General features: G+C 24.6%; 1 protein-coding gene across 6 annotated transcripts in view; it reads left to right on the top strand.

The window, feature by feature from the left end:
• Nucleotides 1–21461, top strand: part of LOC127285040 (serine/threonine-protein phosphatase 2B catalytic subunit 2-like) — a 116643-nt gene that overhangs the window by 91195 nt on the left and 3987 nt on the right. For 2 of the 6 annotated variants that reach the window (XM_051310823.1, XM_051310817.1), the window contains exons 10-11: nucleotides 1871–1903; nucleotides 21198–21282. In XM_051310823.1, the coding sequence (XP_051166780.1) occupies nucleotides 1871–1903; nucleotides 21198–21282 (118 nt within the window). Of the gene's footprint in view, nucleotides 1–1870; nucleotides 1904–6066; nucleotides 6111–21197; nucleotides 21283–21461 lie in introns of those variants that run through there. The other 4 variants (XM_051310822.1, XM_051310819.1, XM_051310820.1 and 1 more) reach the window with 4 other exon arrangements.

Here is a 21461-nt window from a genome sequence, read left to right as displayed (position 1 = left end):
AAAAAAACTTAAAAGCGAACAACCAAATCAACAAATGACAATCGTTTCGGAAATATTCATTTACGGTAATAGAAAAAAATTACGAGACGCATGAATATTCTTTAAAATTAATTTGTTTAAATTTTCAATTAATCGATATTTTTAAAGGACGAATTTTATTAAGTAGGATTAATATGAAATCGAATTTTTTACACCGTAGAATTTTCATTAAAGCGAAATTTTATTTAATCAAAATTTTAATTTCATCGAATTTTTAATTTAATCAAATTTTTAATTTAATAAATAAATGAATAAATAATTTTAATCTAATTTTTATTTTATATATAATTTCTATTTATTTGGATTTTTAAATGACAAAATTTGTATATTTCGACGAATTTCTATTATTTTTTCGTAATTTTATTATCACGACTTGTCGTTTTATTGAATTTTTAAAATACTAAATTTTCAATTGTCAAAATGCGTATTTTTTTCCAAACAAATATTTTACTGTGAATTTAAAAATTATACAATCATAATTTTTTCTATATAATTTATTTTCGATAAAAATGAGCAAATGTCCCATTTAACCATGGGATTACAATTATTGGATTATTCATTTAGAGTAAATGCACCGATTATTGAAATTTCTAGGTTAGAAATCTTGTGAATAGACAAAGTGAAGTACCAACCGTATAACAAAAAAAAGGATAGATAATGGCGCGAAATTTAAAAATTCTTTAACTATTTAAGGAGGATGGTGACCGTAACATAACCTCAACTCAAAAATGGTTTTTAACTATATATTTTTTTTATCGCAAACGAAAATATAATAAAAGTTAATTTCAATCAATTTTGCAAGATATCGATATACATTTTTCAACAAAAAAAAAAAAAAAAAAAAAAAAAAAAATGATTAATCAAAATCTTTCATCGAATTATTATTATTTTTTTTAACATTTTGACTTTTTTCTTTCAGTTTATAGTAAAAAAAAATTGCAATTTTTATCCAATTTTCAAAAACGATTTTATTACTTTTATTATAATAAATTATTATTTTATTTTACTCGTTGAAACATTCTCTAAAATTGTAATTTTTCTATGTTGTTAAAAAATTATTTTCAATAAAAACAATTTCATTTGTTTATTATTTTTGAGAAAAAAAAGAATTTTCAACAACTTTTGAAAAAATAGCAATAGTAGAGAATATTTCAGTGAGTGAAATAAGATATTGTTTATAAAAAATGGATAAAAATTATGATTTTTGTCAGAAAAAAAAATCAAAATGTTAAAAAATAAAAACAATTATTTGGTGAAAGATTTTGATTAAAAACATAATTTTTTTTCTGAAAAGTGTATGTTACAAATTTTTGATAAATTTAATTTTTATTGTATTTATATTTTATAAATTTTTTTAAATAGAAAATGTGATGAAAATTCGATTTAACATAAATTCTACATTAAATAGAAATTCGAATTTCAAAAATGTCGAAAAATTCGAAATTTGTACTAATTATTTTTAGAGAATATATTCAATACAATTAACAATAATTCGGTCATCATCGAAAACACGTTTATTAATTTATCTTTTTTCTTTTCTTTTTTTTAAAAAAAAGTAATTTTTTACACACTCTTTTCTTTTAGTTTCCTTGAAGAATTTTCAATTTGATTGGTTATTTTCTCGAAAAGAAAAAAATTGCACTGACTGTCTTTTATCGTACTCCTTTTGTATTATATTTATATCAATCACACTGGTCTTGGAATCCTCCTATCTTGGCACGACACTATGCTACTACCTGTACTACTTCTACTTCTACTACTTCTACTACTACCTCTACTACCTCTACTACCACTCAAAACTCCGTTGTTCGGCAAATGCAACTACGTTAAGTCGCAGCCAAAGTTGTTGTCCAAAAAAAGAATGGTAAGTCCGCCTGACGACTTACTTGACGCAAAACAAAAAAAAAAGAAAAAAAAAGCGAACAAATTTTGTATTTTAACAAAAACTCGTGAACAGCGCTGACACGTTCAATGTCGCTGAACATCGTTTTTTTTTCTCGAGCGCAAAAATAACAATTTTTTCTTCATTCTTGTCTTTTTTATAACGGTGAGCAAAAAAAAAAATGAAACCTTCAGTACAAATATTTTTTCTAACGAAATACAAATTTGAAATAGTTTCATGGAAATTAAGATCGAAGATTAAAATAAAACATCTCTAATTCTCACAGATATTTCGAAAAAAAATATCCAGGGTTCTTTTTTATAAATGAAACAATTTTTTTTGAAATTTTATATCTAAAAATTTGATTGAAATTCTACAAATTATACCAAAAATATAGTTTTTAAAAAATTTTTTTTTTTTTTTTTATTAAAAAGAAAAATTAAAAATTGAGAAACAGAAAATTGAAATTAAACAAAAAATTGATTTTGAGCTCAAGATTTATAAACGATTGCGACAAGAACGTTCTACGCAACTAAAAACAGCTTGTTTTTCTGACGCGTGCGCAGTAACAAATTCATCTTGAATGAAATATTAATCGCCAGTCAAGTAAATTAATCTTTCGTTTTATTTTACACTGCCGCCTATAATTTTCTTTTCATATATTTATATATATATATATATTTTTTTTGTACCCACTTGCATTACACTGCTGTCGCGATTACATGCGCCGAAACCTCACACACACTCTCACATATATACACACACATATGCAAGTTACTCACGTGCCCCTAGTTTTATAACATTTAGTCTATATATTCATAATATACATTTTTAAATCGTTTACGAAATTACAATTATTTCGAATTTTTTTTTTTTTTTTTTTTTTTCAAGTGTAAAATAAATTTTATATAACCGATTCGGGTGCAGACAAATAAAACAAAATATATGGGGGAAGGAGGGTTTAACGCCTTTTCAATTTGAAATTTTTGTTTTGACTAATTTTTTTTTTTCTTTTTGTACTTTATGAAAAAGAAGTGTTTGGATTTTTTTTCAAATTTTTTTTATTAAACGAAGCTGAAGTACGCAACGTTTATGATAAACGATTTTTAAGGAAATAATTTTTTAAAATGAAAAATTCTATAATTTTTTGCCTTAAAAAATATTTCTTGTAGTTTTGATTAATCAACAAATTATAAAAAAAAATATTTTTTAGGCAAAAAATTATAGAATATTTCATTTTAAAAAATTATTTCTTTAAAAATCGTTTATTATAAACGTTGCGTACTTCAGCTTTGTTTTATTAAACCATTTACGAGATATGAATTTTTTTCAAAGATATTTTTTTTCTTGAGATTAAAATCTTATTTTTAAAATTGTTTATATCCTTCGATTTTTTTTTTTTTGATAAATTAAATAAAAAAAAATACCTATACTTTAAAAAAAAAAAATGTTAAGACTGGTACCGTCGTAGGAAAACGATTTTTTCAATTTTTTGAAAATTTTTGAAATTTGGAATTTTTTTTATTAAATATTTACGATTATTTTGATACAATGTATATTTATTTGTTATTCGATGCACTGATTACGAAAATCTGTGAAAATAAACCAAAATTTGATTTTCATGAAAAAAAAGAATAAAAATGATAGAAAATTTATAGTTTTGCATTTTTTTTTTTATGAAATTTTCAAAAATATTATAGAATATAAAAAATGTATTTTACTGAGATTTACAATTTTTGTTTAAAGTATTTTTGAAAATTTTGCATAGTTTACAAAAAAAATATCAATTTGGCAGCTTTTTATGGTTTTTGCCATGAAAATCAACTTTGCGGGTATTTTCACTGTTTTTCTTAATTACCGCATCAAAATACATAAATATGTACAGTATCAAAATAATGAGAAATATTTTTTAATAATTTAAAATTTTGAAAATATTCCGAATAAATTGCAAAAAAAAAATGTAATAAATCATTTTTCGTTTAATTTTTCCATCAAATTTTTCATAAAGTTCCCTTAATTTTCTGTAATTAAAAAAAAAATTTATCTCATAAATGCCTAAAAAAAAAATTGGAAAAAAACATGAAACTTTTTTTTGTTGATCGCAAAAAGTTAAAAAAAAAATTCAGCTAAATCAAAAATGTCAAATTCGACGATATATTGAATTGGCGAAATCCCTCCTTCCCATATGAGAGATTCTTTTTCAATCGCCCCAGCCCAAAAAGTCAATGTTCTGGGATTGGCTTCATACTTTGGTAAATTGTTGTCCTATATGATAGTAATAAATCCCTAAAATATAAATTAATTAAAAAAATATTTGTAGAAAGTAGAGGGGGTTGAAGTTTTGACGTTAAGGGTAACATTGTCATTTTCAAATCCGTTTAACTATGACAAAAGTTAATGGATTTTAATTTATCTATAATGAATTTTATTGCATTTTTCACGTACTTTTCAAAAATGTATACGAAATTTAAAAAAAAAAATTTTTAACCCCTTTTTTGTCAAAATCAACCCTTATTTTTCGATTTTCACCCCTTCGGGTATTTTTTTTTTTTTTTTTTTTATTTTCATTGGAAAGCTGAGGTTTTTTCCGATGAGCTATGTAAATATGAAAATGGGACAACAATAATTTTGTGAGAAACAGAATATTAAAGTAGGCGGTGCCGATAAGGGTGCCGTTAAGGGTAACATTGTCATTTTCAAATCTGTATAACTATGACAAAAGTTAATGGATTTTAATTTATCTATAATGAATTTTATTGCATTTTTCACGTACTTTTCAAAAATGTATACAAAATTTAAAAAAAAAAAATTTTGACCCCTTTTTTTTCAAAATCAACCCTTATTTTTCGATTTTCACCCCTTCGGGAATTTTTTTTTGTTTTTTTTTTATTTTCATTGGAAAGCTGAGGTTTTTTCCCATGAGCTATGTAAATATGAAAATGGGACAACAATAATTTTGTGAGAAACATAATATTAAATTAGGCGGTGCCTATCTAAATCCTCAAAGATGATCTCCAGGTACACCCCTTATCGGCACCGCCTACTTTAATATTCTGTTACTCACAAAATTATTGTTGTCCCATTTTCATATTTACATAGCTCATCGGAAAAAACCTCAGCTTTCCAATGAAAATAAAAAAAAAAAAAAAAAAAATACCCGAAGGGGTGAAAATCGAAAAATAAGGGTTGATTTTGACAAAAAAGGGGTTAAAAATTTTTTTTTTTAAATTTCATATACATTTTTGAAAAGTACGTGAAAAATGCAATAAAATTCATTATAGATAAATTAAAATCCATTAACTTTTGTCATAGTTAAACGGATTTGAAAATGACAATGTTACCCTTAACGTCAAAACTTCAACCCCCTCTACTTTCTACAAATATTTTTTTAATTAGTTTATATTTTAGGGATTTATTACTATCATATAGGAGAACAATTTACCAAAGTATGAAGCCAATCCCAGAACATTGACTTTTTGGGCTGGGGCGATTGAAAAAGAATCTCTCATATATTACTTTGACAAAAATATTTTTAACTTTGGCTCATTCGACGTAGAATTTGCGCTCTTCTTTCCTTGTACTAATATTTTTTTTTTGTTTGTTTGAGAATTTATTTTATTGGGTCAGCTAATATGTTTCTTAGTTTGAAGAAAAAATTTGTTTCTTAATCAGTAAAAATTATCTCGTTTTATGCGTAATAAATAAAATTAAAAGCCTAATTTAAAAGAAGTAATATTTTTTTCAATAATGACAAAATTATAAATTTCTTTTACGGAAATAGAACTAGAGTCGATATTATTGGAAAAAAATGTTTTTATTCAGCAAATAAAACAAAAATTTTGTATTTTTCTACAAAAAAAAGAAATTTTTTTAATAAAATTAAAAAAATATATTTTTCTATTAAAAGAAAATGAAAAAAGAAGGAAAAAAAAATTTTACAGTAAAATGATGATAATTTAATAATGAGCATTATTCAAATTTTAAAAACTAACTAAACATTTTGATGTTGAAATTTTTTTCTAAAACAAAAAATAATAAAATAATTTGCATGAGTTTGACCTTTCAATTTTTTTTTTTATTAAAAATTTATATTTATAATTCCTTACAAAAAATCTTATTACTGCACATTTTTTTAAAAATTATAGGAAATACGACGACTCATCTCTCCATTTAGAAATACACATTTTTTAATCATCTTTTCAGAATACATAAAATGAAAATTTTTCTTTTAATGTCAAATTTTATTATAAGGGAAACAATTTTTAATTACTTCTTTTCACTCTACTGACAATAATGAAATTAAATCTACCGTAATATTAAAAAAAAAAAAAAAAAATTGACAAAAGTAAAGTCAAAAATTTTTATTTTTATTAATGATCAATATTTTAGAGTTCTCTTTTTAAATGTGTGATTATCCTTATTATTATAGAAAATAGTGTAAAAAAAAATATTTTTCAATAATTTAATGTTCATACCAATGTATATTATCATCCCATCCTTCCTTCATCAATCCACGCAATTAAAAAAAATATTTGTTCTTTTTCATTTTTTAATATATATAATCACAATTTTTGAGAAATGCGATTATAATATAATTGAAATTAATTTTTCTTTATGCATGAAATTTTTTCAAGTTGCTTCAATTACACGTATCAATTTAATATATTTTTAATATAATATATAAGTGAGTTTTTGTAATATTAGATAAAAAAAAAATTTAGAAATGCAAAAAAATCGAAATTATTAAAAAAAAAAAAAAATAGTTGTTTAAAAGTATCGATCTCATACCTTTCAGTTAGTGATAAAGTTATTCTTTTTAACTTTTCTTTTTTGCCATTTTTATGAATTTATAGAAAGTTTTTAATAACTGATAAAAAAAAATTGATATAGGAAAAATAAATTTACTGTGAAAATTTTTTTTGAGATTCGTACTTTTAATAAACTACATTTAGAATTGATGAGTTTGCAAAAAGCTTAGACATTATTAAAAAATATACTGGGTATAACTTAGTATATAAAAGCTTTTTGCCTTAAATTAAAATTTTCACTTATGACATTCATTTTATAAAAAGTTGCTTTATTTAAAAAAAAAAAATATTTTTACAATTATTATTTTTTTTCAACTTTTTCGAAAATTAATATTTTTTTATTAATAAATTGATTGAGAATATATTTTTAATTTTTATTATAGACTAGTATTATATTTATATATATGTATGTTATAATAGTTTACAGAAAAATTTTTACAGCTAACAATGAAAAATACATTAAAAAAAAAAATGCACTTTTCGTCAGTAGTGTGCGTATTCATTGCCAAGTTTAATTTCATCTCTTAATATTTATTGATACTTTTAAAAAAATTATTAAAAAATTACTGCAATTTGTCAAATAAAAAATATATTTCCTAATGATTTTTCTAATATTCCCAGAAATTCTAAAATTAATTGAATGCGCATGTTTATTGATTTAAAATGCACTTTTTATTAATGTATACATATATCTTAATTAAAATTTAATTTACGAAAGCACTATTTTAATATAGATAATAATAATTATTTGGCGCTGGCTACCACGATCATTTTCAATATATTTTTTGCTAAAAATAAAAAAAAAAGAAATTCTTCAATTTTTTTTCAATTAAAATTTAATTCTAATAAAAATTTCATGAAACACATTTTTTTGATATAATAAGAAAATTAATAGAACATCGCGGAAGGCAGCGCACTGTGTTTTATTCACTAATCAAACTTTAATTTGTGATTTCAGTATATAATATCGATCTCGCACTCGAGATCATCTGATATAATATTTTTTTTTATATATATATATATATTATACTTTCCTCAGAATGCGCCGAGGGCTGAATGATAGCTCACGCGCATTTCGCAGTTTTTAAAAAAATTTCGATATTCGTGACTGAATAATAATTGACATATTAATTTTTATGTCTTATGACAAAAAAAAAGAAAAACTTATTTTCAAATGAAAAATTCATTTTTGTTTCTCACAAAACAAATGTCTTTTGGTTTCATTGAATTAGATGATTCCGCGCATCGTGACGATGATTGACAGATTCAATAAATCACCTTGAAAAATGTTAACAACAGCTTTAAATGTCTTAGATCGATATAATAAGTTATGACATTTTCTTTTATCACTGAAGATGAAATATTTACTTTATAAAAAAAAATTAAAGGGATCTGTATAATGGATATTTCGGGATATTTGTCGTGGATATTTTTGGCGTCTATACACTTTTGTTAAAATTAGGACTATGAAAATTATGATTCAAAAATAAATTTTTATATATAGTTTAAAAATACGTAATTCTTCCAAGTTGGATGTACCATAAAGTTAAAAAAAAACATACACTATTTTTTATTAACACCATATTGCATCCGGCATTTTGGATTTTGAAAAACTGACATCGGATTCGTAATCAGCGACTCCGAAAACCCCCGAGAGACAACTTTGAAGCAAATAAAAACGATTTTTTAATTTTGTCGACCGCCATTTTGAATTTTGAAAATCTGTTACCAGATTCGTAATCAGCGATCCCAAAAACCCCCCGAGTAACGAGTTGTAAGCAATTTCAATGAATTTAAAAAAATGTCATTCGTAGTGGATCCGCCATTTTGAATTTTGAAAATCTGATGTCAGCTTTGTAACCAGCGACATTGATAAACGTCCAAGTGCATCACTATTGACTTGTTTTTTAAACACACTACACTTCTTTTCGTGTTACTAAACTCGTTTTTATTAGCAAATATATTATCAATTGAAAATATAAGACATTTTCTACTATTTCGACAGTCGGTAATGTCAAATTCTACCTAAAAAATATAGTGTAGTCAAATTCGGAAAAAATAGTTGTGCCATTTAGCTAACACCTCAAATTTTTTTTTACTATTATATAATGTGTGAAATTCTACTGGAATTTGTAAAATTTTTAAATCGGAAACTATTTTGATAGTCGATAATGTCAATTTCTATCTACAATTTTGTGGTCAAATTCGAAAAAAATAGTTGTGGCATTTAACTCTCACCTTAAATTATTTTGCCAGTCAATAATTTGTCAAATTCTATTGAAAATTTCTGAAAGTTTAAAGTTGCGAAAATTTGGACAGCCGTTAACGTCAAATTCTACCTACAAATTTTGTAGTCAAATTTGGAAAAAATAATTGTGAAATTTAGTTCACATCTCAAATTATTTTGCCATTTTTGATAATTTGTCAAATTCTATTAAAAAAATTTCTAAAACTTTAAATTTTCTACTATTTCGACAGTCGGTAATGTCAAATTCTAACTAAAATTTTTTTGTAAAAAAAAAAATAGTCGTGGCATTTAGCTTACACCTTGAACCTTATTTTACCATTTGTAAATATCTCGAATTACCAATATTTAAAATTCCTAAATATTTAAAGTCGAAAACTATTTTGTCAGTCGGTAAGTTCAAATTCTATCTAAATTTTTTGTGATCGAATTCGAAAAAAATAATTGTGGCACTTAGATCAATCATTAAATAAGTGAATGATACAAAAATTTCGAAAACACGACCTAAATTGTCTAAAGAAAAACAGTTTTGAACAATCATTTTTGCTTAATATATGAATAGTTTTGTTTAGAATAATAAATAATCGGCTTTTTTGTATAAAGTTAATAAAAAAAAAAAATGAAAATACTGATGATAGGAAAATAATGAGAAACAATGTGATAAAATTTCAATTGAAAATAAGTCACTAAATTTATAATAAATTTAACAAATTTGCGGACAAGCAATATGAAAAAAAACAGTCGATCTGGAGAGTATATAATAATTTTTTTCGTTTTTAGAGATTTTTTTTATTTATTCAAGAGAATTCTCTGCTTTATAAAGAAAAATTTTATTTAGAAAATTTTTCTCTATATCTGTTTAGAAAATTAAAAAAAATTCTCACTTTTAGAGAATGTAGACGAAAAAAAAACAATTTCAACAAATTTATTTCATTGAGATTCAACTGTATAATAGATTTTTGTTCAGTTTTACGAATATCGAATATTATATAGCACACGCTTGTGAATGCCACTTACGCTGTGCACATGTTTTTCGTCTGTTCTATGTGTTGTTTTCTTTCTACCACACTACTTGTGCTACTTCTACTACTACTACTGCTGCTACTACTACCTACTACTATTACTACTACTGCTACTGCAACCAACCAACCAACCACCACCATCATCACCACCAACCACTACAATCATCAAATACTACTATCACCATCATCACCCGAATACTACCACGATCATCACCCAACTCGAAAATATCTTCAACGACTATGATTGAAAAAAAAAACAAAACCGGCCGTCTTGACGCTGTGCTCTTCTCACATTGTTGGTTACTTCTCTCCCTTTTCACGTCCTGCGAACTCCATCGGTAAACCAACTAATCACCGTGGTCCGATGATTTTACCTGATCGTCTGGTCCACATCCGGTCCACAATACGACCCCACGTACTATCGCGTATGGTGAGTTTTATTTCTGTTGAAATGTAATGTTCCAACAGAAAACGATATCGAATCTCGAACCGATTTTCACCTTCATTCATCGGAGGCCTTTGAAATATTTTTATTTCGCCTTTTTTTTTATTGTCTGAGTATTCAACATGTAGAAATGGAAACTTTTTTTTTTTTGACAATTAGTATAGAAATAAAATGGCAAATTTTAAAATATTTCAAATGCAAATTGTGAAAAATATTTTTTCTAGAACAAATTATTTGGTTTTATATTTGATTTATAGGATTACAATTTTTGGTTTTTGTAATATAGGTGACGTGCTAAGAAAGAAATCGAAAAAGCGAAAAATTATAGGTTATGTTCATGATAGTTTTATCATTATTAAAATTTCCTTTTTAATATTGAAAAATCAATTTTCACTTTAGATGCAGTGGAGACTCAATGATTGTAAATATTCAAGCCAAAAAATCAAAAGACAACATAACCTAAAAGTTGTTTTTGTAAATTTTCCACCATGAAGTAGGATAAGGAGAGGTAACGCCTGTAGCCAATCGCTAGAAAACTTGACACCATATAGGGGGGACCACAGTAGTACGACTTTCTATTTTCCTACTGTTGACAGCGCTTGCGGTGGGAAATATTTGAATTATATTTTATCACGTGACCTACCGCGAAAAGAGAAACATAACCTGAATGTTTCACATGGTGTTTTTGTTGTTAAAATTCAGTCGTTTGTTTTACACATGAAGTATTTCAGTAATGTGTTAGTGTTTTGAAAAATGAAGAGTTGTTTTATAAAGCATTGCGATTCGGGTTCGAAAACCCAAATAAAAAGAGATGGTTGTGTTCGAAGTCAATGTACATTCAACACAAAACAATTTGCCAAGCGTTGTCTCATCCATTAGGCAATACAACATAATAAATTCCAGTGTCAATATTAAACTATTATTTGATTTTTAAAATATTTCTGACATTTTACAGTTAATGTATTTGCATAATACCTTCATATTCATTAACTTAACCTAACGTTGTAAACAGCTGACTTGCAGCCATGTTGCAGACGATAAATTTTAATTCTTCGCTTTCCCCAAAGGAGCGCTCGCGACATTAGGAAAAAAGAAAGCCTACTACTGTGGTCCGTCTATCTGAGGGCCAATGAATATACGCCGTTACCTCTCCTTATCCTACTTCATGTTTTCCACTTATGTCTCTTTCAGTTAAATAAGTGTACTTTTCTTATGTAAAATACCATTGTATGCACGGAAAAAACAAACTAACTATTTTAGCACCAAACTGCTTTATCCTTTATTAGTATACAATTTCGTTTACCTATTAAAGTGTGAAATAATGCTTTTTTAGTTTAAAGTAAGTCCATACTAAATAAGTGTAATGGTTATACTCTTATAGTAATAGTGACGTACTTTAAAAGCATAAAATTGATGCCCGCGAAGTACGATATATAGTCTACCTAAAGGCACTCTCACACCTTTTTTGCTGCCTGCCTTTCTGCAGGTTACCATGACAACGCATGAGTGTGAGTGAGACAGAAAATTTGAATATTCAAAATTTTTAATCTTCTGTCGCACTCACTCTCATGCATTGCCATGGTAACCTGCAGGCAGCCAAAAAGGTGTGAGAGTGCCTTAAAATAGCAAGAGCTTCTTCCTTTTTGGTGGATAAATTTTTGCAACCTGCATTTTGGCCTATATCGATATATCGATGGTTGGAAAGGGCCAAAACGCAGGTTGCAAGAATTTATCCACCAAAAAGGAAGAAGCTCTTGCTATTTTAGGTAGACTATATGGTTTATATGTCGTAGTTCGCGGGCATCAGTTTTATGCTTTTAAAGTACGTCACTGTTACTATAAGAGTATAACCATTATACTTATTTAGTATGGACTTACTTTAAACTAAAAAAGCATTATTTCACACTTTAATAGGTAAACGAAATTGTATACTAATAAAGGATAAAGCAGTTTGGTGCTAGTATAAGGAGACCGAACGACCATGTTAAATCTACGTTAAAAGTGGACCAAATTTTGGTAACCGCTTAGTGTCATGAAAATACGTAATGGAACACTAGCGCCACTGATTGTGTTAAAATCAGCTGGACAGTCAGCCATTGTAAAAGTTTTAAAAATAAGAAGCAATGTATTTTTGGGTTATGTTCAACGTATTTCTAATTTTTCCCACTGTTTACATACTTCCCACGAGAGCGCTTGTGTTACATTACGTATTTTCATGACACTAAACGGTTACCAAAATTTCGTCCACTTTCAATGTACGTCGTTCTGTCTCCTTATACTACTCCATCGCAGAGACCTTTAAGGCCAGGTCCAAGTGAGGCAGCGCCATCTACATTGAAACTAAAATTTTTGAAAATTTCCAACAGCCTTTTCTTGAAAACAAGAAGATAAAATGCTTTTTCTTTTATGGATAACTGATTATTGGCAAGAAATATACCAGCTAAAACTTTTTTTGAGTTAAAATAATGAAAAAAATTTCATGTCAATAAATTAAATATGAGCACTTTTTTCAAAAAAACTGTAATAGTACTTTCTCAGAAATTACAATCAAAAATGCAATTTCCATTTGGAAAATTAATAAACGCTAAAAAATACACGACCTAAGATTTACCAATCACGAAAATAACAAAAAAAAAGTATTTTAACATAACATATTTTACTCATTGTGACAGCCGTTTGGCAGGTTATATATGTCAACAGACGTTTCGCAGTTTTGCCGAAAGAAGGAGATTGGCGCTGTTGCTAACCACCTGAAATACATAATCTACCAAAGGGCTGTCACAATCAGTAAAGCAGTATCAATATGTTAAATATTTAATAAAATTTTTTTTTGTTATTTTCGTGATTGGTAAATCTTAGGTCGTGTATTTTTTAGCGTTTATTAATTTTCCAAATGGAAATTGCATTTTTGATTGTAATTTCTGAGAAAGTACTGTTACAGTTTTTGTGAAAAAAGTGCTCATATTTAATTTATTGACATGAAATTTTTTTTATTATTTTAACTCAAAGAAAGTTTTAGCTGGTGTATATCTTGTCAATAATCAATTATCCATAAAGGAAAAAGCATTTTACCATCTTGCTAGAGAAAAGGCTGTTTAAAATTTTCCAAAATTTTAGTATCAATGTAGATGGCGCTGCCTCACTTGGACCTGGCCTTAATTTTCGCTTTATAAAAACGGCGCTGAACGTGAAAATGATAAACATTGGTTTTTATAACACTTTTTTCTTAAATTATGGACACTTTTTATAAAATCGGCCAACGTACCAAGAATTCTTATCTTATAAATTTGCTAAATTCAAAAGATTTATCGAATCCATGCAAAAATGCAATCACAAAATTGGAAATAAGAAAGTAATAATATAATGACAGCTGCGAGTTTGTTCTCCCAGCATGTTTCTGCCATCTAACGGCGGCATGACGTAATAAAGCTGTGATTATATTACTTTCCTATTTCCAGTATATTTCGATCGCGTTTTTGGATGGATTCGAAAAATCTTTCGAATTTAGGAAATTTATAAGATCAGAATTTTTAGTACCTTGACCGATTTTCGAAAAAAAAGTGTTTTAAAATCAATGTTTATTATTTTTACATTCAGTGCCATTTTTATAGGGCGATAATTAAAGGTACCTCTTTGCCAAAGAATTTCAGAAATCGTTGAACACTTTTAAATAAAAAAACCCCCAACTTTCAATTTATTTAATTTATAATGTACGAGTTTTGGGAAAACTTATAATTTTTTATATTTCACTTAATTACTAGAAATTTATGGTTGCAGTTTGATTTATGTATTTTAATATCATAAAATGGTATTTTACATAAGAAAAGTATACTTATTTCAACTGAAAGAGACATAAGTGAAAAATTTACAAAAACAACTTTTAGGTTATGTTGTCTTCTGATTTTCCGGCTTATAAATTTACAACGTGCTCGAAAGTTATTTTTACAATGTGGGACGGGTGGTCACTTTTTTCCAAAGTTGTAAAATAACTCTAGAATTTTTTACAATGGCCTATTTTAGTTTCAGATTCTATTTTAGTTTTACCACGATATTGAAATCCACAACGTTTAAATGATTAACGATTAGAAAAGAAATTATTTTTAAATAAAGAAAATTATGAAAAATTTTATCTGATTAATTTTTTTTTTTATAATTTTTTGATCAATACGCAGAAATATCTTTAAGACGAAAATTCATAGAATCTTTTATTCAAAAAAATATTTCTTTGAAAATTGTTGATCATATAAACTAACTTCAACATTCTGTTTTACCTTTATTAAAATTTTCTTTTTAATTATGAAAAATTAATTTTTTCTTTAGATATAATAAAAAAATTCAATTTTTTTTTTTTATTGAAGGTTGATCCTCTTTGATATTTTTAATTGAAACAATCATAAACATAACCTATAAAGCGCGTCACATCAAAATTGAAAAGAAAAAATATTTTCACATTATTTTGAAATTTACTGATGATAAAAATATTTAATTACAAAAAACAAATGAATAATATTTCTATATGTTTGAAAAATTGTAAATACAAAAAAAAAATTTATGCCAATAATTTTTCAAATTTAATGTGATTTTTTGAAAAAAGGAAAAAGAATTCATTTCTTTTTAATTTAATTTCAATTATTCTTTTCATGGGTCTCTGTTTTTCTATCGAAGGTCTCGGTACTAGACTCGATTACGTTCAAATTTTGATGTTAGCTCGATATTATCGTATCGCAATGATCGCTGACAATAAAATATCTGAATTATACGGAAATGATTCTTCAACTAGGAATTTTATTTAAAAAAAAAAAAATAAATATATTTTTTAAAGTGAAAGTTAAAAATAAATTTTATTTAATGATTTTTTTTCAAAATACAAACTTTGAGGAATAAAAAGAAAATTTTTCAATTGTCAAAAAGTAAATTTACGTGAATTAGTTTTTTCGTTTAGAATATTGTTGTTTGAAAGCAGAATTTTCTTGAACAGCGACCATTGCGATCGTATACGAAAGGTTGATAGATGTAAATTTTTTGAAAAGAAAGGAGAAACATGAGAATAAAAGACTGAATGAAAGTGGATGAGCTAGAGGGTGAATGAGAGAAAAAAAAATAAATAAAAGTCGAGGTAGAAAGCAGCTTGATCTGTTGTAAATTAGTAGTGACGTCCACTGTTGTTTCTCGCGAGTGTCTCAAATGATAATTTTACATCTACCCGCATATACAAATATAACTATAAAAAAAAAAAATACACAAACCCAAAACAAAATGCCAAAAATTCTAATATATTTAGTTAAGAATGTTTGCAACCCATTGACATAATTTCACACAAAAATTTCATTTTATCAGCAAATAAAATTATAATTTTCTTATTCAAAGGTCCAATTGTACAATTTAAGAAAAAAAAATTTTTTAACTTTTAATTTCTTATCAAATAATACCTAATTATTTAACATTTTTTGTTTAAAGTTTTTAAAAATTGGATTTTAGGTAAAAATATATTTTTATTTTAAACTGTATAACTGAATTTTTCGAAATTTAGTAAAAAAAAAAATTAATTTTAATTATAGTTTTATTTGGTGATAAAATCAAATTTTAGTTTGCGATTATTTCAAGAGGTTTAGTTGCCTTAAAATGACACAACACAAAAAAAGCCGATTTTTTGTTCTCTTACATTTATATATAAATTCGTTTTTTTAATTATTATTAATTTTCGTGGGATAATTTTGTTTTTTACACTTACTTCCCCTAAAAATTTGAAAAGAAATTGGACAACTGAAGATATGAATAATAAAAATTGTTTTTAAAAAAATATTTACTTAGGGAAGTGCATCAACGTGACATTGTCGATTTCTGATGAAAATTAAAAAAATTAAAAATCGAAAAAATAATATTGAACAATGCTTCAATATCTTTCAAGTTTAAATAGAATTAAATGGGGAAAAAAAAATTTTTTTTTTCGTAATTTTCGTATAAAACCTCGAAAATTCAATTTTTTCAACTGAATTACTTTTGTTTCTTTTCAAAATTGTTCAAAAAATGGCACACAATTGCTTTTTTATAAAATCTTTTACATTTTTTATACATTTCAATTTTTTCAACTGATCTACTTTTGTTTCTTTTCAAAATTGTTCAAAAAATGACACACAATTGCTTTTTTTATGAATTCTTTTGTATTTTATACATTTCTAAAAAATCCCTTGTAAATCCAAAAATTGAGAATTACTTTTTTTTCAATTTCCATCAGCAATTTTTTTTTTTTTTTTTTTTTTTTTTTTTTTTTTGTGTTAAATAAACGAATTTTTGTCACTTTTTTTCACATTTTTGAAGAGAAATAGGTTGAAAAATATTGATTTTCCACCCAGATGTTACATTGATGCCACTTTCTTTGTTAAAATTGAGATAATTTAAAGTAAATAATAAATTATTTTAATAAAATTTTTTTAAGTGATTTTTTAAATGCAATAGTTTTAAACTATTATTTACTATATTAATATCTATTTATTATTTACATATTAAAACGGAAAAAAAATTTACTAAATTTACTATTTAGTTTATTATTTTACTATTCATTTTTTTTTATATAATTCTAAATTAAATTAATTTAATTAACGAAATTTTCAATTATCAAGATATTAATTAAGAAAACAAGAAGAGTAATGTCCAATTCCTTCTAAATAAACCTAATCTTTGCCCTATTTTAGAAAGAGATCATAAATATTGTGGCTAAACTTTTTTTTTAATTAAAAAAAAAATTTTTTTTTTTTCAAACAAAACCGTGAACACTTTGAATAAAATAAATTCCATTCTCATATTTGTCGAAAAGAAAGATAGTAATTTAAAATAAAAACTGTTCTTATTAATTAATTTAATTAATTAACTTTTTTGATAAGTAAATTTTAATTAAGTAGCTCAAAGATTATGGCATCAAATTGTTTTTAATTTTATTAATGTGTTCTGGGGTTTGCCACTCCAACATCATTGCTGATATTTTCACTTTGATTTTCGTAATCAGCGCAATCAAAATACACTGAGAAAAAAAATAGTATTGAATCAAGAAAACCTATGTACTTGACCGTATTTTATACAAATATTTTCTTGATCCAAGAAAATTTACTTTAAACTAATAAAAATTTCTTGGATCAAGAAAATATTCGTATAAAATATGGTCAAGTACATATAGGTTTTCTTGATTCAATACTATTTTTTTTTCATTGTACATCAATATTTGTAGAATCAAAAAAATCAGAGGTATTTTTATAAAAAGTCAAAATTTTTGGAAAATTTTTAAATGTTCCGAGAAAAATTGAAAGAAAATCGTTTTTTCACAATGGAAAATTTCAAAGTTTTGTTTTTAAAAAAAAATTGAAGAATAAAGCAGTTTAAAAAGAAGATTTTAATCTTTAAATTAAAAAATGTTACGAGCAATAAAAATTTTTTAATTTCAAAAATTCATATCTTGTAAACGGATTTATAAAAAATTGAAAAAAAAACTTTTAGAAATTTTTTTCGTAAATGACAAAAAGTTAGAAAAAAAATTTTAGCCTAATTAAAAATGTCAAAGTCAGCGATATGTTGTAATGGCTTGGACCATTTATTAATATATTTATTTAGATCTATTTACCCATTGATATAACTTCAAACTAATATAATTTAAATATTTTTTGCATAATAAGTTAATTAACTACTCTATTTTGTTTCATGTAACAAATTTTGTTAAAAAAACTTTTATCATTTAAACAATTTTAAAATGTCCTTTATCTTTAATATATATATATATATATAACTACAAAATTTGAATTTACAAACTCTTGAGGCAATATTAGAGAAAAGATAATTGAAAATTTTACCAGCGTACTTGATTCAATTTTATTTAAATGAGAGTACCAAAATCGTTAACATTTTATGATAGCATAAAAAAATAATATTTTAATTATTAAAATTATAAAGTAGAAATTTCAAATTGTTGCTTTAAATTAATTATTTATTTTAACAATAAATTAAATTTATTTTAATTAATAATAATAAAAAATAAATTGAAATAGGTAGTTAAAAAAAAATTAGTTTGATGCTATGATCAATGGGTTTAGCTGATTTATTCGCTAATTTTATGAAACTTTTTTTCAAATCACAAATTACAAAATTTTCCCTTTCTCCAAAATTTATAGTTTCTAGGCTACAATAATGGGTGTTTTTTCAAAATAATTATTTTTCAATACATGGAAAAGGAAAAAAAAGCAAAAAAATAAAAAAAAGTAGAAAAATTGATATCAAGTTGTTAACAGGAGAATTTAATTATATATAGTAAATATACTTCCAAGCAGATATATAGTTTATGTTAAATAATTATAATTATCCTCACACACACACATATATATATTGATCGTGAAAGGTATTTGATTGACACACTCCTACACACTGAAAATATTATCATTTTTTGTTGTTGTTTTTTTTTTTAAAAAAAGTTATAATTAACAAGCCAACAGCTTTACATATATTTTTTTAAATACCCTCTTTTAGAATAAATTTGTTATTTTTAATATATATATATGGGGCATTCCACGAGAATATTTCATTCAAAATTTTTTTTTGTCCTAAACATTTTTTTTTTTGAATTTATGAAAAATAAAAAAATACGTAATTTCTTTTTTTCAAATAGATTTCGAAAAAAAAATGTTTCGGGCAAAAAAAAATTTTTAATGAAAATTTTCCATGGAATGTCCCATATGTATATTAAAAATAACAAATATATATTTAAAATTTAAAGAGAAACAATTTTTATTCCGTGATATGTTTTTATATTGCATGTGCATGTCTGATGTTCTGTGAATTATATAATACGCACGTTTGCGCAGCTTAATGCACGCACACGCGCGTTTTTTTCACTTCTTACATGAAGCATCAAGCATATATATATATATAAATATACGTCAAAAGTGTCAAGCAAAAGCTAAAGAGCACAATAGAATATAATGATAAAACAGCACATGTTGGCTGTTTATATTTTCACCATGTAGGTCGACAAGTTTATTTACCAAAGCAGGTAAATAAATTTTTTTTAAAAATTTTTTCGTTGATTATTTTCACTATATTGTGCTTGATGCATTTTGGTAAGACATATTTTTATTTTATTTTTTTTTTAAATTAAAGAAATTGAAAATTTTGACGATTTGTTTGAAATTGAAATTTTGAGATTTTTTTCGATTAATTGTTAATTATATTTTAGTAATATTTTTGGTACAAGAAAATTTTTTAATCCTTTAAAGGCATAATATAAAAAAATTTTACAAATTGATTCTATATTTTTGCATTAAAAATAGGATGAGAAATATTTTTGCAATAATCATTTGTTATGTCTCCGGAATGTCTATTTCGAATAGAGTGTAAAAAAACTGAGAATTTTTAATTAAAAAAAAAAAAATTAAGTTTAGAAAAAAATCAAATTTTAAAATTTTCTTAAAACTTGGGGTTTTTTTTGGACTCTAATAACGATTCTAAAATTAGATTTGTAATCAGCGATTCCAAACACCCTTCGAGAGTAATAAATTTCAAAAATTCCCTAGTTACAAATTTCATAAAAATTTATTAAAATTAAAAAAAAAAAAAATTCTGTATATTGTATCCGCTATTTTGAATATTTAAAATCTAATTTTAAATTCGAAATAATCGATCCAAAAAAAAAACTGCGCGGTAAAAAGTTTGAAGTGATATTTTTCAATTTTAAAAATTTTATACACTAAATTAAGAAATTGATAGAAATATTCAACTACATTGTAATTTTGAAATTTATTTTTTTCAATAATCCTAAATCTTGTAGTCTAAATATTTTTGAAGCAAAATATTACAAAATTTAAGTTCTCTGATGGAATAAATCAATATATGAAAAGTTTTAGAACTAACAATATAACCTGAAGGAAATTCAAAATTTTTTATTTAAAAATTTTCAGTATTTTTTGATATAATATTTAAAAAAACAAATTTTTGAAAACACTCTCAAAATGGCTTGTTTAAAAAATTGTTCTCATACCTTAAATTAAATTGTAGAAATGCCTTAAACTTAATTGACAAAAAAATTTTTTTCTGTAAATAACGAGGTGAAATCATTGAAAAAACTAGTTAAAAAAAATTATTTCAACTATTATTTTATATAATGTACAGTAAAAAAAATAAAAAAAAACTGTGACTTAATGTTTTAATTTTGCAACAAATCGTCGTAATTATTAATTTTATATAAATTGAAATATGTCTGTGTTTGTGTGTTTGTGTGTGTGAATTAATAAACTCAAAATTGAAACCAGGCAAATCAGTAAATTAATAAAATCTGACAAAAATTTTTTTAAATAAAATTCTTATATAAATTATTTGTTTTTAAATTAAATTTTCAATTTTTGATAAATTGTTAACATTCTATGAAATTTTTTTTCGTTTGAATGACAAAATTTTTGACAAATTTTGTAATATTAAAAAAAGTCTTGTGATAAAATTTTCAATAATATTCTAACAAATAAATTTTTGAAAAATGTTTTAATAAAAATTAATTTTTATTTGTCAATTTTTAAGGAAAAATTATTTTTCATTAATTAAAATACAGTACTATATTTAAAAAAGAAGTAAAAGCCTCTGATTATATAATTAGAAATACAAAAGTAAATTATTATTTTTATTGAAAAAAAAAAAATTTGATTATAAAAGCATCAGCTTGCTTGTTTGATTGTTAGTAAATTCTAATTTATTTTCTTTTTTAAAATTTTATTTATCATTTTAACAGGTGCAGCAGCCAATCTCCGCAAGGAAGTTATTAGAAACAAGATCAGGGCCATTGGAAAGATGGCGCGTGTCTTCTCCGTTCTCAGGTCAGTGTGAATGTGAATTGCAAAACAACTGATATTATTTAAACTCACCCAGCATAAGCTGATCCTTTTGAGGTCTTATTATTCTTTTAAGTGACACATTTATGTATACGAATTGTATTAGAACTATATAGCCATGAACTTTACTCTTAGAATTTTGACGAGATTCTCTTTCTCTCTCT

The sequence above is a fragment of the Leptopilina boulardi genome, unplaced genomic scaffold (assembly GCF_019393585.1).
Source record: "Leptopilina boulardi isolate dan_hultmark-lab unplaced genomic scaffold, ZJU_Lbou_2.1 LbouV2_328, whole genome shotgun sequence".
Lineage (NCBI taxonomy): Eukaryota > Metazoa > Arthropoda > Insecta > Hymenoptera > Figitidae > Leptopilina > Leptopilina boulardi.
Note: the sequence above shows the minus strand (reverse complement) of the source record. Positions and strands in the feature narration are given on the sequence as shown.